General features: G+C 44.2%; 1 protein-coding gene across 1 annotated transcript in view; it reads right to left on the bottom strand.

Annotated features, from left to right (window-relative positions):
* The window catches only part of pappaa (pregnancy-associated plasma protein A, pappalysin 1a), a 94097-nt gene that overhangs the window by 51667 nt on the left and 27180 nt on the right, over positions 1–15250 (bottom strand). The window contains exons 8-10 of the mRNA XM_071912651.2: positions 5344–5472; positions 5053–5144; positions 1532–1728 (exon numbers count right to left, since the gene is read on the bottom strand). Coding sequence (XP_071768752.1) covers positions 1532–1728; positions 5053–5144; positions 5344–5472 — 418 coding nt within the window. The remainder of the gene's footprint in view (positions 1–1531; positions 1729–5052; positions 5145–5343; positions 5473–15250) is intronic.

Raw genomic sequence — 15250 nt, 5'->3', positions numbered from 1 at the left:
TATTACATATCAACACTGTATATTCATTTACTTCATATTCCTTAAAGTGTTTGTGGGACAGGCTATTAAATTTTGTTTGTAGTGGTAGAGGGTTTTCGGGCTCGTTGACCTCTGAGTTGACCATTTACACCAAATTGATGCTCTTTTAGCTGGTAGCAACCTATCGTCTAATAAGCACATATTGGCTGGAAAACATACATAATAAACATACTTAATACACATAACACTTTCCCATTACTTAAGCTGACGTTAATTCAGGCAGGAAACGCAAGTCATGCGCACCGCATCAGTTGATCGTCAACTGATCTCAACAAACACCAGTCACATTCGTCACTTCAAACAAAGCGGTCCATTGAGGCTGTCAGCTCCGCACTCATTCATCCCTGCGGTTCCTACCTGCCACACACTGCTGTTGACTGGCTGTGCTGCTTTCTCCCTCCTCCTCCCCAGCCTCCTCCTGTCTGGTTCCCTATTAATCAATATACTCGCGATTTTATGTTCTGTTCTGTAGGCCTGTCTCTTGAAATGATGTATTCCGTATCTCATGATATGTGTCTGCTGGGTTCTGTGCTGTATACCCCAGAGGGGGGTTGATTGCACTCCCCGCTGAATCTTTAGCATGCTGCCTGGATTCATACGGGGACCAGCCTAGAGAGCAGAACCTGTACCGCCATATATTACTGTATAACCATCTGTACAATAATGGTTTAACTAAAAAAAAAAAATCTATCAACTACCACCATTACAAACAGCAGCTTCAGTGGCTTAGCATGAATTTGCGACAACTTTTCAGGTCAGATTCACTGAAAAATCTATGAAATCCTTTCTGAAGTATTGATTGATGAGACTACAGTGAGGGTAAAAAGCATTCTTAGGGCCAGTGTACACCAGACACTTTTTGATTCAGTATGTAGACGTGGTTGTGTCGGAGCCGGACGGGCGCAGTCCATTTTTTTATGCTTCTGGTCTATTTTTGCCAGCCCATCTTGTGTCTGTGACATCTTGAAATACACTATTTTGACTTGTGGGTGTATGTATACACAATAAAGACCTAGAAAATCAATATATTATATGATCTCTTATTTATGGTGCCAAAATGTCTGTTTCCCGATTGAAACCAATGAATGAATGATGACAGCCTTTTTTCCTCAGCCTTTTTTCTGTAGCCTAGCGTGTTATCTGTCTTGTCAGCTCTGAGCTTATAAATGAAAGTAATATTTTTATTGTGCCAGGAGTTCAGTTTCCTGATTGAAGCCACTGACAGAAACGGAAAAAAAATGAGGAGGGAGACCAATTAAGATATTTAAAATAAAGATATATTCCGGTTGATGCATGGCTCACCCATAACTGAAGTTAATATCTAAAAACACTTAAGAAAACTAAAGTCTAGCTGTTGTTTCTTCGCCGCAGAGCCGGACTGCACACACAAGACAGAGGCAGTGGACATCGGCCTCCTCATTTGGAATGTGATACATTCAGCGATCATACTAACATGTTACCAATAAATAGGACAAGCTGCATATGGCCTTACCTTAGTAACAGCAGGGTATCCAGCGGCAACCTCACCAGAGCAGTAGGGCTTCTCCTCATGGGAAACCTCGACAGTGGAGGCCCACTGGTCCAGGAAGCCACTGGGGGTGTAGAGGCCACAGTCCCTCACTCCCGTCTCTCGCTCAAAGTCCTCACACACCCCGTCACCGTCATAGTAGTAACACATGCTTGGCTCCTCTGCAGGTGAAAAGACAGATAAACAGTAGACAAGTTGTAACCTCACAAAGCATTTGCCATTATTTGAAAAAGGTGCCTTTTTAAAAATGCCACAAGAATACAGTGAAGGGAAAAGTATAATGGATAGAAGATAGAAGAGCAGCAAGAGTGATAGAGAAAAGGTAAAGTCTGGTTCAAAAGCTAGAAAAGTTAACATGCCGAAAATCACCAACCTAAGACACCTATATGCTCCCTATGAAGTTCTAAGAAAATATATATCAATGTTTCCACACATTTCCCTTTCCTGCTCTATCTCCTCCACTCTTCATCTACCTTGCCTTCATTTTCACAGCTATAAAGCGCTATACATTAACTCACCTGTTAATGTATTTCAGTCAGCTAACTCACGGTAACAGATTATTGCGAGCATACACCTGAGCCCTAGCCAAATGAGAGCAGGGAGTGACGATAGGGAACTTCCCACCCAGGGGAAACCTAGAATAAGAGCCTACAGGTGGATGCTGGGGTGGAGGTGGGGATGATGAAACGATATATGTATGGTGAGCAGCAGCAATAACTGAGCAGCGTAGCAGCAGCATGGCAATGCAAGAGATAGTGAGCAGGTGCAGGTAGCTTAAATAGACCGCCTTATTGAGAGGGGGGCGCTTGATGAGTAGTGTGTGTATCACGTAACGCAGGACATAAGTTTTCAGCCTGAACTAGCTTTGCAGGCTGCGCTTCATAAAGATATATATTAACAGGTGAGTCTATACACACTCCACACTCCGGTCTTTCCCTCTCTCTCCACCCCTCCACTCATCCTATCCTGTAGTACATTTATGCTCCATCCTCCTTTGGGATGCCATTTCTAACCTTTTCTATATTGCTCCGGAAGGTGGAGAGGGAGAGGAGCAGATAGAGGAGGGGGGAGGAGGATAAGGTAGAAGAGGTGCACGGAAAGAGGAGGATAAATCATTGAGTGGGTAGAAGTATACAAAGAGTCAGATGAGATGGAGAGAATGCATGAGAGGGAGAAAGAAAGAAAGAAAGAAAGAAAGAAAGAAAGAAAGAAAGAAAGGAGGGAGGGAGGGAAGGAGGGAGAGAGAGAAAGAAAAGTCAAGCAGTAAAGGAGGATACAGCAGTATGGCTTTTCCAGACATCCCACCCGGCGTTAAGGTCTGGAACTGGAAGCTATAGGAGCAAAAACAGCTAGAATCTGGGCTGGAGGAGTCTGGAGGAGGAGAGGAGAGTAAAAGAGAGCGGAGGAGGCTGCCTGGGCCTCATTGCTCTCAGCTCTCAGCTATAGCAGTGTCAGCCGGTGGGGTTCCAGTTAGGGGGAAAGGCGGCACTTCGTGCCAAGTTGGCCGGGGCCTCCTCCTCGAAATTCCAGCGCTCCCCAGCACGGCCCAAAACTCAAGTCAGTTCTGTGCTCTGGCAATGGTGAAACGAGGGGCTGCTGAGGGGGCATACAGAATACGCTCCCGCCACTCACCCAGCAGGAACAGAGGGAAGGAAGAAGGGAAAGAGAGAAACTGAGACAGGAGGAAGCTTGTGAGAGGTGCAAAGGTGATAGGTGAGAAAAGAAGTGGAAAAAGACAGAAAGAGGGAAAGAGGAAGAGCAATACTTTGTATCAGAAAGGCAGGGATAGAGGGAGAGAGAGTGACTGGAAAGGTGATTGAGTGCAAGAGGGAAAAGAGGATAAACTAGAGAGCCCAAGAGAGTATGAGAAAGAGAAAGAGAGTGAAGATAGCGATAAACCCAGAGATGAACAGAGACAGAGTCGGTGGGTACAGAGGCGGACAAAACGTTATAACTCTATGCCTGTTTTTATCAAGACGGCACCCCAAGCCACAATCGACCACATGCGTAAATGCACCCAGGAGTGAAATGTGATTTCCCAAAGCTATCACTCTAGTTTGGGAATATGGCTTGAGAAAATCAGATTCCAATCCCTCTTTTCTTTATCTGCACCTGTGTTTATTGTGGCTTGGAGCCCTATCAAGACATAGCCACTGGGATTGTAATGCCAGGTGGGGTCATGTGAAAAGAACTTGTCCATTTCATCAAATCCAGATATAATTCGGCTCGATCGTGTGAATAGCCTATTAAAGCTCATCCAGACTGTAGCACCCTGGCCCTGTTATATACTTGGTGTCAATTCTCCATCCAACTCTCTCTCTCACTCTATCCAACTCACTGACAAGCAGGCACTCACTCACACATACAGACAGATGGACAGAAGGTCCCGTCATTATAGTGTCCAATTTCTGTGCAAAAACTACAACTATGTCAAGCAGTGTCAGACACACACGCACACACTTACACACACTTACACACACACACACACACACACATCTCTGAGCATTGCAGTTGGTGGAAAAACAGCACAGCCAATGCAGTCATCCAGCAATCTGACAGGGATTAAGTGGCCACTTCACACAGGCTCACACACGTGCGTGCATGCATGCATGTACATGTGCGTGCACACACACACACACACAAACACACACACACACACACACACACTCTTGTTGAAAACAGATCAGTTATGACATAATATCACTTGTTATTGTGCGCAAAAACAGGACAGTGAGTGTGTGCGTGTGTGTGTGTGTGTGTGTGACAAAATATACATGGGGCTAAATGAGTGGCAGGCAGCAGGAGAACTGTACAGGAAACCATCCATCTATTCATAAAACAAACAACATAGGGGATGCCAGCCACTCAACTATATAAAATTTGTTGACACACACATTTTTTTAACGTAATGATTTCCAGAGTTTTTTACAGCAGGTCAAAGTGATTATGATATCCAATGACATTTTGACTCTTATGAGAAAGGCATTAAGCATTTGGACAAAAGACACACACAGATGTCAAATCATAAAAGCTTGGCTCTTTTCATTCACAGAGTTAGCCTCAGCTCATCAGAAGACATTACAGCCTCTGTCTTTAATGGAATAATACCAAGAGCTGTGTCAGTCAAAACGCAAACAGCCAATAAACTGATGCCACCAAGAGGACTAAAGGAATTTTTTAATTGTAATGTTATGTAAAAAACAGATCTAAACTTGGCAAAGATGCCATTTAACATGTGCATGCCATTTCAAATGCCATTTCTGGCTAAAGGCTGACCAGGAAAATATGTTTAGAGGCTCATCAGCCGCTATATTGATATATTGGATACATGCATTCCACATAGTGTCATTGATGGTAAACTGGAACTCATTATCTCCTCCCACCAAAAATTTCCCAGACAGTAGTCTAGAGGCTCAAATTACAGCCCTTCGGTTGCAAGAATTCCTCTTTAACCTTAAGGCTATTTCTCTGTCCATGTGACTTACCAACACAGTTGAAGAAGGGCTCTTTCTTGCACTGGCTGGAGCAGCCATCCCCATTCATGGAGTTCATATCATCACATTCCTCTTCTTGGGAGCTAAAATAGAGAGGTGGTTCTTAGAAAACACCTATTCACACACTAGCATACTGATAAATATCAAATAACACATATTAGGAGTGAAGATTCTTCAGAGAATGTTTCATTATCCTTTTTGAGTGCATGTATTTGTTCACCCGTGTACTGTATGTCTGTGTGTGTGTGTGTGTGTGTGTGTGTGTGTGTGTGTACGCCTTACCTCTGGATATGTCCATCCCCACAGTAGGGTGCCCCCAGTTCGTGCACCAGAGGTGGAGAGGGCTCACTCTCACTCCGACTGGAGATGGTCTGGACCTGGTACGTATATACAGCATGGGGCACCACATCCCTACACACAAGAGAGTGATGTAGGTGTGAGAAGGTAATATCATAGTAAGTGCCTGCAGGGAAGTATGAAACATTGAAGCAAAGTTAAATGTCACAGTCACAGATAAAGAAAGTAGAAAGAGAATAAATTATTATAGAGAGAGTGACACACAGGCCAGGTCAGTGGACTAATTAGGGGTTCAAGCCTGTAGGGCTGAAACTCTATTGTTTCTGTGGTGCTATAACAAGCAACTTTACGCTTTGACAAATGACTCCTGAACCAAGTATGGTTCAGCATAATACAACAAATATACTTTCTGCCTCATGTCATGCAATGCATAAGGGGATAGGAATGCTGAATTGTTTTGTATTATCATGGCTAGTAGTGGCTGAATGAATGGCAGAAGTGGGGTACCCGAGTGGGGAGCAATATTAGTAAATTAGGGTAAATAGGACCAATAGGTTAGTCATAGATCATGTGGACCATCAAGTAGACTGATTTTGGAATGCCTTGAACTATATTGTAAATGCAGTGACAAGCACGCAAGGATGCTGTACTGTACACGTGAGTACCAGGACATACGTGGATTATTACACAAAGCAATACACACACACACACACACACACACACACACACACACACACACACACACACTATTACTACTACAATACTGACTGACTATGGCCTTCAACCTTATAAAGGGACACACACACACACACACATAAACCACCATTGCCACCACTACCAAATAATCCCCAGTATTAGCGTAGCAGCAGACATTGTATTGCTACCACAAAGGGTTCACCCAAGGCCAAAACCCTGTCTCTCCTCCTCTCCTCTCCTCTCCTCTCCAGTGAGCAGTCAAACTGAGAGGGTCTTTGCGTAAATGTGCAGGGGAAGCCATAACCTTTAATGAATGCTAAGACAAACCATTCAAATGAACCTTTTTAGGTGATTGCACCAGGCCATGGCTGGGGTATTCCTTCCACACATCAATCAACTGTAGCTGTGTTAGCTTCAGGTCAGGCACGCACACAGGTGAACACACACACATAAACCACCATTGCCACCACTACCAAATAATCCCCAGTATTAGCATAGCAGCAGACATTGTATTGCTACCACAAGGGGTTCACCCAAGGCCAAAACCCTGTCTCTCCTCCTCTCCTCTCCTCTCCTCTCCAGTGAGCAGTCAAACTGAGAGGGTCTTTGCGTAAATGTGCAGGGGAAGCCATAACCTTTAATGAATGCTAAGACAAACCATTCAAATGAACCTTTTTAGGTGATTGCACCAGGCCATGGCTGGGGCATTCCTTCCACACATCAATCAACTGTAGCTGTGTTAGCTTCAGGCCAGGCACGCACACAGGTGAATGAGCATACCTGAATTCATGTTAAAAAATACACTTTTAATAAGAGAAGCAGACATTCTGTGTGTGTGTGTGTGTGTGTGTGTGTGCGTGTGTGTGTGTGTGTGTGTGTGTGTGTGTGTGCGTGTGTGTGTGTGTGTGTGCAGGTGTGTGTTTGTGTGTGCATGTGTCTGTGCATGCACTGTCCCCTGTGATTCGTGCACAAACATAAACACAAAAAGAAAAGACTGCACAGCTTACAGCAGTGCCTTTGAAATATGTCAAAAGATTTACAACAGGAAAGACCTTTTTTACCATGGCTTTTGTTTTTTCCCTTCATCTCCTTTGTTCTCTAAGTGCTTGGTCACTATTCATACTCCCTGCAAATGAAAGTACGCCAGGTTCAAGTTGGCAGCACTGTCCCAGATATAAAAACTGATGCACCTAAAAATCAGGCAACAATGAAGTTCCCCAGGGCAAAATTAGTGTCTGGGACGAGAGAGGTGTGTTGGTTTTTTTATTATCAACACAGGATGTTTGACCTGACACACAACTCTGTTTTACGCTATGTTCTGTTCTACAGTCTTGGCACAGGCTGGTGTGACTCCGGTCTGTGCTCAAATATCCCCCCTTTAATAGAATTAGTTTAGCCCCTGGAAAAGGCAAGCTGAAGGAGACTTGATCCTAGAGGAGAGCAAAGACAGACAAGAGAGAGAAAGAAGAGAGAAACAGAGATTGGCTTTGCAATGAGCAAGTGCCTTAGTTTCCTTTTTGGGATGCTTTTATGAAGATACATAGAATGGAGTAAAGGAAAGAGACGAAACTTTTTTAAGCTCACCTCTCAATCAGGATTGTTCTGAAGCAGGTCTGAAACACTGTACTGTATGTGCACACATACACTCTCCTTGGTAGTTTCTTTTTCCCTCTCTCTCCCTCACTTCCATCCCCTCTCTCCAGTGAGACAGATGTGTATGTGGTTAATATGCTGCAATGGACATCTGGGCCCCTGGCAACCCCCTAGAGTGCCCCGTCCACTTTGAGTTCAAATTTGGTCACAACAGGGGTTTCGCAGTCTACAGATTCAGATAGCAGGGCTTTTGTAAGTTCTCCGAGCCCCATCTTGACATTGAGTCAGAAGTCAAAATTTTTAAATCTTTCAGATGTTTTGATGCTGACGTTTCATAAAAAGCTGAAGTATCACATGCAGACTGTGCTCATTTATTTCACCTACTTGAGTAAGTAGGTGATCCCGTTGGCAGGTAGTTCTATTTCATTCTTTCTGACTACCAAATGCAGTGCTTAACACTATCTATCTACATTATCCATCTTGTGTATGTGCAAGATGAGTATTTATACCAACAAAATCATGTGTAACCTAGGATGTTGGAGGGCAGCAATGACCCCCCTCATAGATAAGCCCCTGTCATCCTGAGGTCTGTCCCTTCTATCATCTCACAGGCATTTCACAATAGTAGTTTGAGTCAAGATAGTGTTCTCCCTATAGCTTTGGAGAAGCAGATGTTTTGTCACTTGCAGCCTCGTAGCCATTGGTTAGAACTATGCTTTTTGTCCTCCAGAGGCTGCAACTGGCAAGCTCCCGCTGCTTATCCCTTTCCTCTCCTGACAGAGCAGTGTTTTCACTGGTACTCTGTTAGTGCCTAGGCTAACGATTGCACCCCAGCCAGCACTGCCATTAGCAGCCTATCACAAATGCCTTCTTTAAGCAGGCCCCACAACCTTCCTTCTTCAAAGTGCTGCCCTAAAAGCCTTGCACTGAGGAGCTTCAAAACTGCTGGCCAGGCCCCAAGTCCTTCTTTCACCACGCCAATGACAGCAGGCCCTTTGCTGCCATGCGGGATGCCAGTAGCTACAAGCTGAACTTTATGCCTGCAGAGGAGCCACCTATGGCGCCCCTAATCGTCTCCCCAGATGAGCTCTAAAGGTCTGATGCCTCAGTGTTTGCTGCTTACAAGAAGTTATGAATCGCTGCTCACGTGGGCTGCATCGGCAGCTCCATCGCCTTGTCCAACTGTCTGCAGGCCTGAAGTGTGGACTCCTCTGCTCAGTCATACAGGAGGGCCCTGCGCACTCTCCCTGTGGTCCCAGGTGACATGTTTGGCCTTGCAGCACAGCAAGCCTTGGAGCATAGCAGGCAAATCAAACTAGACAGAAGTTTGCTATAGTCTGTTAAGGGAGCATACCTCTTTGCTTTGACAGAGGGCTCCCCCAGAAAATTATAGTAGTTGCTCTATGGCCCTCTGAGCAACCTGACGAAATCCACTACAGTCAAACACACATACACCCCAAGGCTCCTAAAGACTATGGAAAGCACCTTGGGGATGGCTGAGCTCTACTCCTTGTCCATGAGCTAAGAGTGCATGCACTAGAACTCTGATGGATCAGGAATGGCTCTTTGGCATAACCTCTGATTCCTCCCCAAAAGGCTGTCCACTATCCTTGCCAGTCAGATCATTGCATTGGCAGAGTATGACCCTGCATATCTGCAAGGTGAGAGGGGATGAAAGACCATAACTGCTTGGCTTTTGCCAGTCTGATGGTCTTTTTGTTTGTTATAGGGGCCATAGAAAAGGTCATACCTTGTCTAAACAGAGGCTTTCCAAATAGATCGTAGAGGTGATTGCTGAAGAGTCATTCCACAAGGAGTGTCTCCACATCCTGTGCTGGATTGAGGAGTGAGCCACTAAGCATCATTTGTTACCTGGGTGTCACCATGCAGCTTTGCCTAGTTCTACAGGGTCAATGCTGCTACTCCTCATGCTGTGGTAACAGCTGTTCAACCACCGCCTTCAGCCTGTTCTCAATGAGATGGGTGCTTGATTCCTCTTGACCACGTTGGTAATAGTCATACAGTGTTAGGCACTGCCTCTGGCGGCCAACAAGAACGAAATAGAATGAGAGGTACTGACAGAGAACTGGAATGAATAGAATGGCCATACCTAATCAAATCAGCACTCTTGAATGGTCATTTGACTGGTACCACCCCTTGGTTTGGTGCATGAGACTCAAGGAACATCATGTGTACTATGGCCATAGCATCACTCAACATTCTGATGGAAGCCACGCTGAACATTCCAATTTCCTGTGCCTCATGCATAATTCTGTCATACCAACACTCATTTCCATGACTACAACATCTAAATTTGATGGCAGCCATCTTGAAGTGTACCAAAAGAAATTACCTTGACCCATCAGAAAGTGGATGTTCTTTTCATTCTATTTCTGTGGTACGGATGTATCTAAGGTTCTATGAATTCTGGATGAGTTCTCTGTCACCCGGAATCTTGGTGAAAAGATTCTTTAGAAACCCACTTCAGAATAATGGGATCTAAATACCGGGGAGGGCGTTGCTGCCTTAGGTAATCCTAGGCCACACGTGACTTGTTGGTAAAAACATTTGACCACACACATTTGTGAGATGGATAATATCCAGTGTTAAGCGTCTGCTCTGGTGGGTTAGGGTTATTCAATTCATAGAACCACAGTTACATTTGTAACTCTTGATTCATGTGCCACTCATACGCCAAAGGTCTTTACTCAAGTTGCAAACAAGGTGTCGCGTGATAAGATTTCATCACGGCTGTGCATCCAGACATTCTTCTCAAGGCCCTTGTAAGAATAGAGGCTTTATCTCGCCTCATTCTCAAAGTCAGGCACAAGGCACTGTAATATGCCTTTCAAAGGTATTTTTGATAGCACCAGCTGATTACACACGGAAGCATGTGTGAATGTATGTGCTTGCAAGCGAGAGAAGGAAGTGTGTCGGTGTGTGTCTGTGTTCATCTGTGTGTGTGCGTGTGCATGTGTGTGCCTTCATTGATGTGAGCACCAGGCATATATGTGAGCATACATATGCATGCGTTTCTGCTCTGTAGCTGCTTGTTGTTCTTGACTAAAAGAGCCCAGATGAGAGGGGCAGATAAATCTAAGGAAGTTGAAGAAAAATCTTAGATTGAGCCTGCAAGAACAACAAATAGGGCGATACACCTTTTGTCAGTGTGACAGCTGACATGCATTTGAGGTTTCAGTGCTATTCAATTCATAGCTATTTCTTATGAATGAGTTCACTCCAATGCTACACATTTAGACCTTTTACAGGTACTCTGATAAATTCAATGGCAAATGCATACATCGATAGTAAACATCTGCGTTGTCATAGACAGTCACTCAATAGTTTGTCTCACATTGATTACACATGCAGTCTCAGTTGCAGTGACGTTGACACATCACAAAGTGAAGAGCTTCTCCAAATGAGAGCTGATGACTGATCACTACGTGCTGCACATTTTATGGCCAAACAAGCCAAGCCTTTGCATGTTATACAGTACAGCCTGGAGGAAGGAGCAACCAAAATAAACAAAAATAAAATAAGCTGAATTCAAATAAAATAAAATAATATAAAATAAAAATGAATGAAAAATAAATAAAGATGAATATGAAGATAGATAGATAGATAGATAGATAGATAGATAGATAGATATCACAATAGACATCAGATGAGATGCTGTCAAACTGTAGAGTCTTGTACTGTGCCCTTATATAGAAAATTTGTAGCACTGTGTGTGTGTGAACAGTGACAGTCACACAGAGCTAGATTGGGGTGATCCAATGGGGCAGACAAAGAAGCTTCTGTTTTACCCCAACAGCCCAACCTGTAGAGAGCTCCACCATCTAAGACTGACTCCAACAGTTGAACAAATACAATTTTCTTCTTTACAGTAAAATGGGTCAGAGGAGCAATTATAATAAGGCCCAAATCACCTCTGCAGCCTCTGACCAAGAAACTTAACCCCCCTCTTGAACATTCCACATTAACAATCCTGGAACCCCACCTTTGAAATCCCATTTGTTGGACTTGGCCCAATTTATTCCTGGGAAATTGGTCTGTCACATTCCTGGAATAAAGAGTGCTGGAGAAATTTCGGTGAGTGTCCCAGACACCCAGACATCCCAGGACCCACTCCTGCCCTATTCACTCCCTCTGTCTGCCACTCATGAATATGGTTCATATTAGGAGGATTATGCAAGGCTCACTGCTAATGCCCAACTCCTTATGGTGTGAGAGAGAGAGAAAGAGAGGGGAAGGGAGAGAGAGAGAGAGAGAGAGAGAGAGAGAGAGAGAGGAAGAGAGAGAGAGAGAGAGAATGGTGTAGGGAACCAGTCACTGAGCAATGTGGCCTTGAAAAAATAATTGCACAGAAGCAAGGACTTCCCTAAGTAGCCAGTTGGCCTGATGTGGAAAGGAAAAAGGTTGAGAGGTGAAAATCAACTAAATGAGAAGGAATAAAGAATAGTGATGCCCAGGCCCTCATAGTTTATTTAAAATATTGTGTAGATTTTTTACAATCATACAAAATCTAGCCTCAAACAAATTCAAATACAAATTTAAAATAGAAATGTATTATTGTCATTTTTGATATTGCCAGTTAGAGTGAACAAAAAATGTCTGATGGGAAACATAACTATATAATTATTGCATCCATCTGCAAATTTATACAAATCTTAAGTCTGCTCCAAACCTACTTGTGCACACAGAGGCTATTGAAAATGATTACTGCTGGAGCACAGAGCTTTTTCTCACAATTAGCCAGGAAGTGTATAACACAAACCCAATCTGTGCTGCCAAAGAGAAAACCAAAAACTCCAACTCAAACGAGCCAACCTGAGAACAACAACTGTGTCTTTTTTCTTCTCCTTCTGAGGAGACATAAGGCTGTCAGAATTCTCAAGCAGCAGCGGAGTTGTCAGGATAGCAGCCAAGGAATGAGGCCACAGGGGGACGGATGGGGGCTATAAGGGGGCAGAGGTGTGCAGAACAGGGGTAGGATCCTGTCGGAGAGGGGGTGAGGGGCAGTGGTGATGATGGGGGAGCTGCCCTCTCCCTCCTTTGGCTGGGAGGTCCCTTCACATCATGGGGCTGAGATGGGCCTTGACGCAATGACAGCTCTGAAAGCCAGGTCAGGGAGAGGATTAGCCCATGGGCTGGGGTGTCTCAGAAGGATGGGGTCAAACTAAACCCAATCCTCTCTCTTCATACCTCCTCTACCCCCAAATGTCTTCCTCCATCACCTACTGGCCCCCCCAGAGCCCAGCAATGATTTACCCCCAGCTGGTCCAACCTTCCACCCCTGCCTTTCCTCTTCACTTCACCCTCCTTACTCCCCTCCATAATTTACCCTATCGGCCTGACCTCCCAGCCCTTGGCCATTCCAAACAAACCACCACCCATGGATGGAGCCAAGGGAGCCAAGATGTCCACCATCCCCCTTGACTAGTGCCCCCAGCTCAGGTGAAGGCCAGTGGCCTGAAAGTGGGAGGTCAGTCCAACCCCCTCCTGTCAAGTCCTCCATCGTTCTATCTAGCCCCCGTCCATAGAAACATGCTAGAAGGAGAAGTGAACCGTGACGGTCTGGTGAACTTACTGTGTGGTCAATCAAAACACTTCAGCGGCTGGACCCAAAGGATCAACCAGAAGACTTTACATTGGCTTTGTGGGACACCAAAACATCTGGGCGACCTACGCTCTTTATTTCCGCCATGTCAAAGGCTATGTTTGTTGTAAGATGGTGAGTGTGATGAGGTAGTATCCCTAGCCAGAGGCCTCTGTGTCTGTGTCTGTGTGTGTGTGTGTGTGTGTGTGTGTGTGCCTGTATATGTGTGCCTGAGAGTGTGAGTGAGCATGGCCTTGTTAATTGGATTTGATGAAAGCATTTGAGTGTGTATATGTGCATGTGTGCATGCGTGCATGTGGGTTTGTGTGTACTGGTGTGCCTGTGCCTGTGCCTGTTTGTTGATCTGGTCTGTGGATGCATTCTACATTTTGCATATGAACAAAACAGTGTCCTTGCACAGTATTACACTCTTTAAAGGTGATTGTGCTTTTGCCTAGACTGTGGAATGACCTGCCTGAAGAACTTAGGCTTGCTTAGCCATTGTATTTTTTTTTATTTTTTAAATCACTTCTTTAGACTTGCTTTTATGTTGGCTTAGGTTATATTGTTCTTGATCCTGCTTACTTTTAACCGATTTTATTTATGTATTCTTCTTTAATGTCTTTTCTCTTCCTTGTGCTTCATATTTTTATCTCATGTATGTATGTTAATATACTTATTTTTGTTTTCATTACAGCACTTTGTAAACTTTTTTTAAATAAGTGCTATATACAGTTTATATACTACTACTACTACTACTACTACCAATAAAAATAATAATAATAATAATATTAAAATAATAATCAATTTGAAGTTCAAGATCTTGATGCCTGTAGCACACCCACTTATTTGCTGGCAAGCTCCTCTGTTCATCCAACAAAGACAAGATCTCCATATGCTCCAGGCCTTCAATTCAAAGATGTCCCATTTGATCTCCCATGCCAGCCTTCTGCTGTGAGTTGACCTGAACCTTTCACTGTGGGAATGGGGTCAAACTGCTCTCACATCACAAAAGAGTCAACCGGTACCACTGACCACTACCACTGGAATGCTACTGCAGCCATTGAAATGCACCACAGCCGTTAAACTACCTACACCAATAATCATTCAAGTGCAGCAAAAACCCCAAATGAATACATTCCCATAGCAGAATAGCTTTTCAGAGACACTGCCATTCAACCTGGGCTTTAAAAGTAAGCACTAATATGCTGCGAAACCACTGCATAGAACATAGGTATCCTCGTGCTATCTTGCATAACAGGCATACTCACCCTATCATCTCTTATCAAGCACTTTCCTTCTCATGTGAACCATGCTGACAGCACGATAGTGAGATGGCATAACACACGGCAGTGCCATGTATAGCGCAACCTTTATCTAGTCAGCACATTCCACAAAAGCAAAGCACTAAACTCTCGCCACCATGTGCAGATAATGCCTTCAACGAGCCATCTGTTTGCCCTTGCTTCATGGAACATGGGAAAAAACAAATGCGGGCAACGACTGACCTGTGACTTAGGAAACAAATGTTGGGCAGCAGATTTGAAACTGCAGAAGCAGTGGTTGCTCACTAATACTCCTGGGGGTATTCAAAAGGATACCAGGACATACCAAAACATATTTTTGTGGATATCTTTCACAGAGGAATTTTAACACCTCTTTTCTGTCATGTCAAAATTCCCCTAATTACATCACAATAAAGCAGGAAACAAAATGAAAACCGCCCAGCAATGCTCAATTTCTAAAAGAAAATACTTTGAGTAAAAACAGTTTCTCAAACGTCAAATATATGCCTCTCGTCCTCTGGTAGAGAAGCGGGGAGGTAAGTTGAGAGCCTTTCTAGAGAGGAATTAAATGGTGCCACCGGTCCTGAATCTTGGTGGCTGACTGGGCTAGATAGGGCCAGGCAGATCACACCAGCTGGACACAAGCAGGCATGCAGGTACAGCCCAAGCTTAAATCAGCTTCCAGTTGCAACATTCAGCATATTAACTTTGGCTG

The sequence above is a fragment of the Centroberyx gerrardi genome, chromosome 2 (assembly GCF_048128805.1).
Source record: "Centroberyx gerrardi isolate f3 chromosome 2, fCenGer3.hap1.cur.20231027, whole genome shotgun sequence".
Taxonomy (NCBI): Eukaryota; Metazoa; Chordata; class Actinopteri; order Beryciformes; family Berycidae; genus Centroberyx; species Centroberyx gerrardi.
Note: the sequence above shows the minus strand (reverse complement) of the source record. Positions and strands in the feature narration are given on the sequence as shown.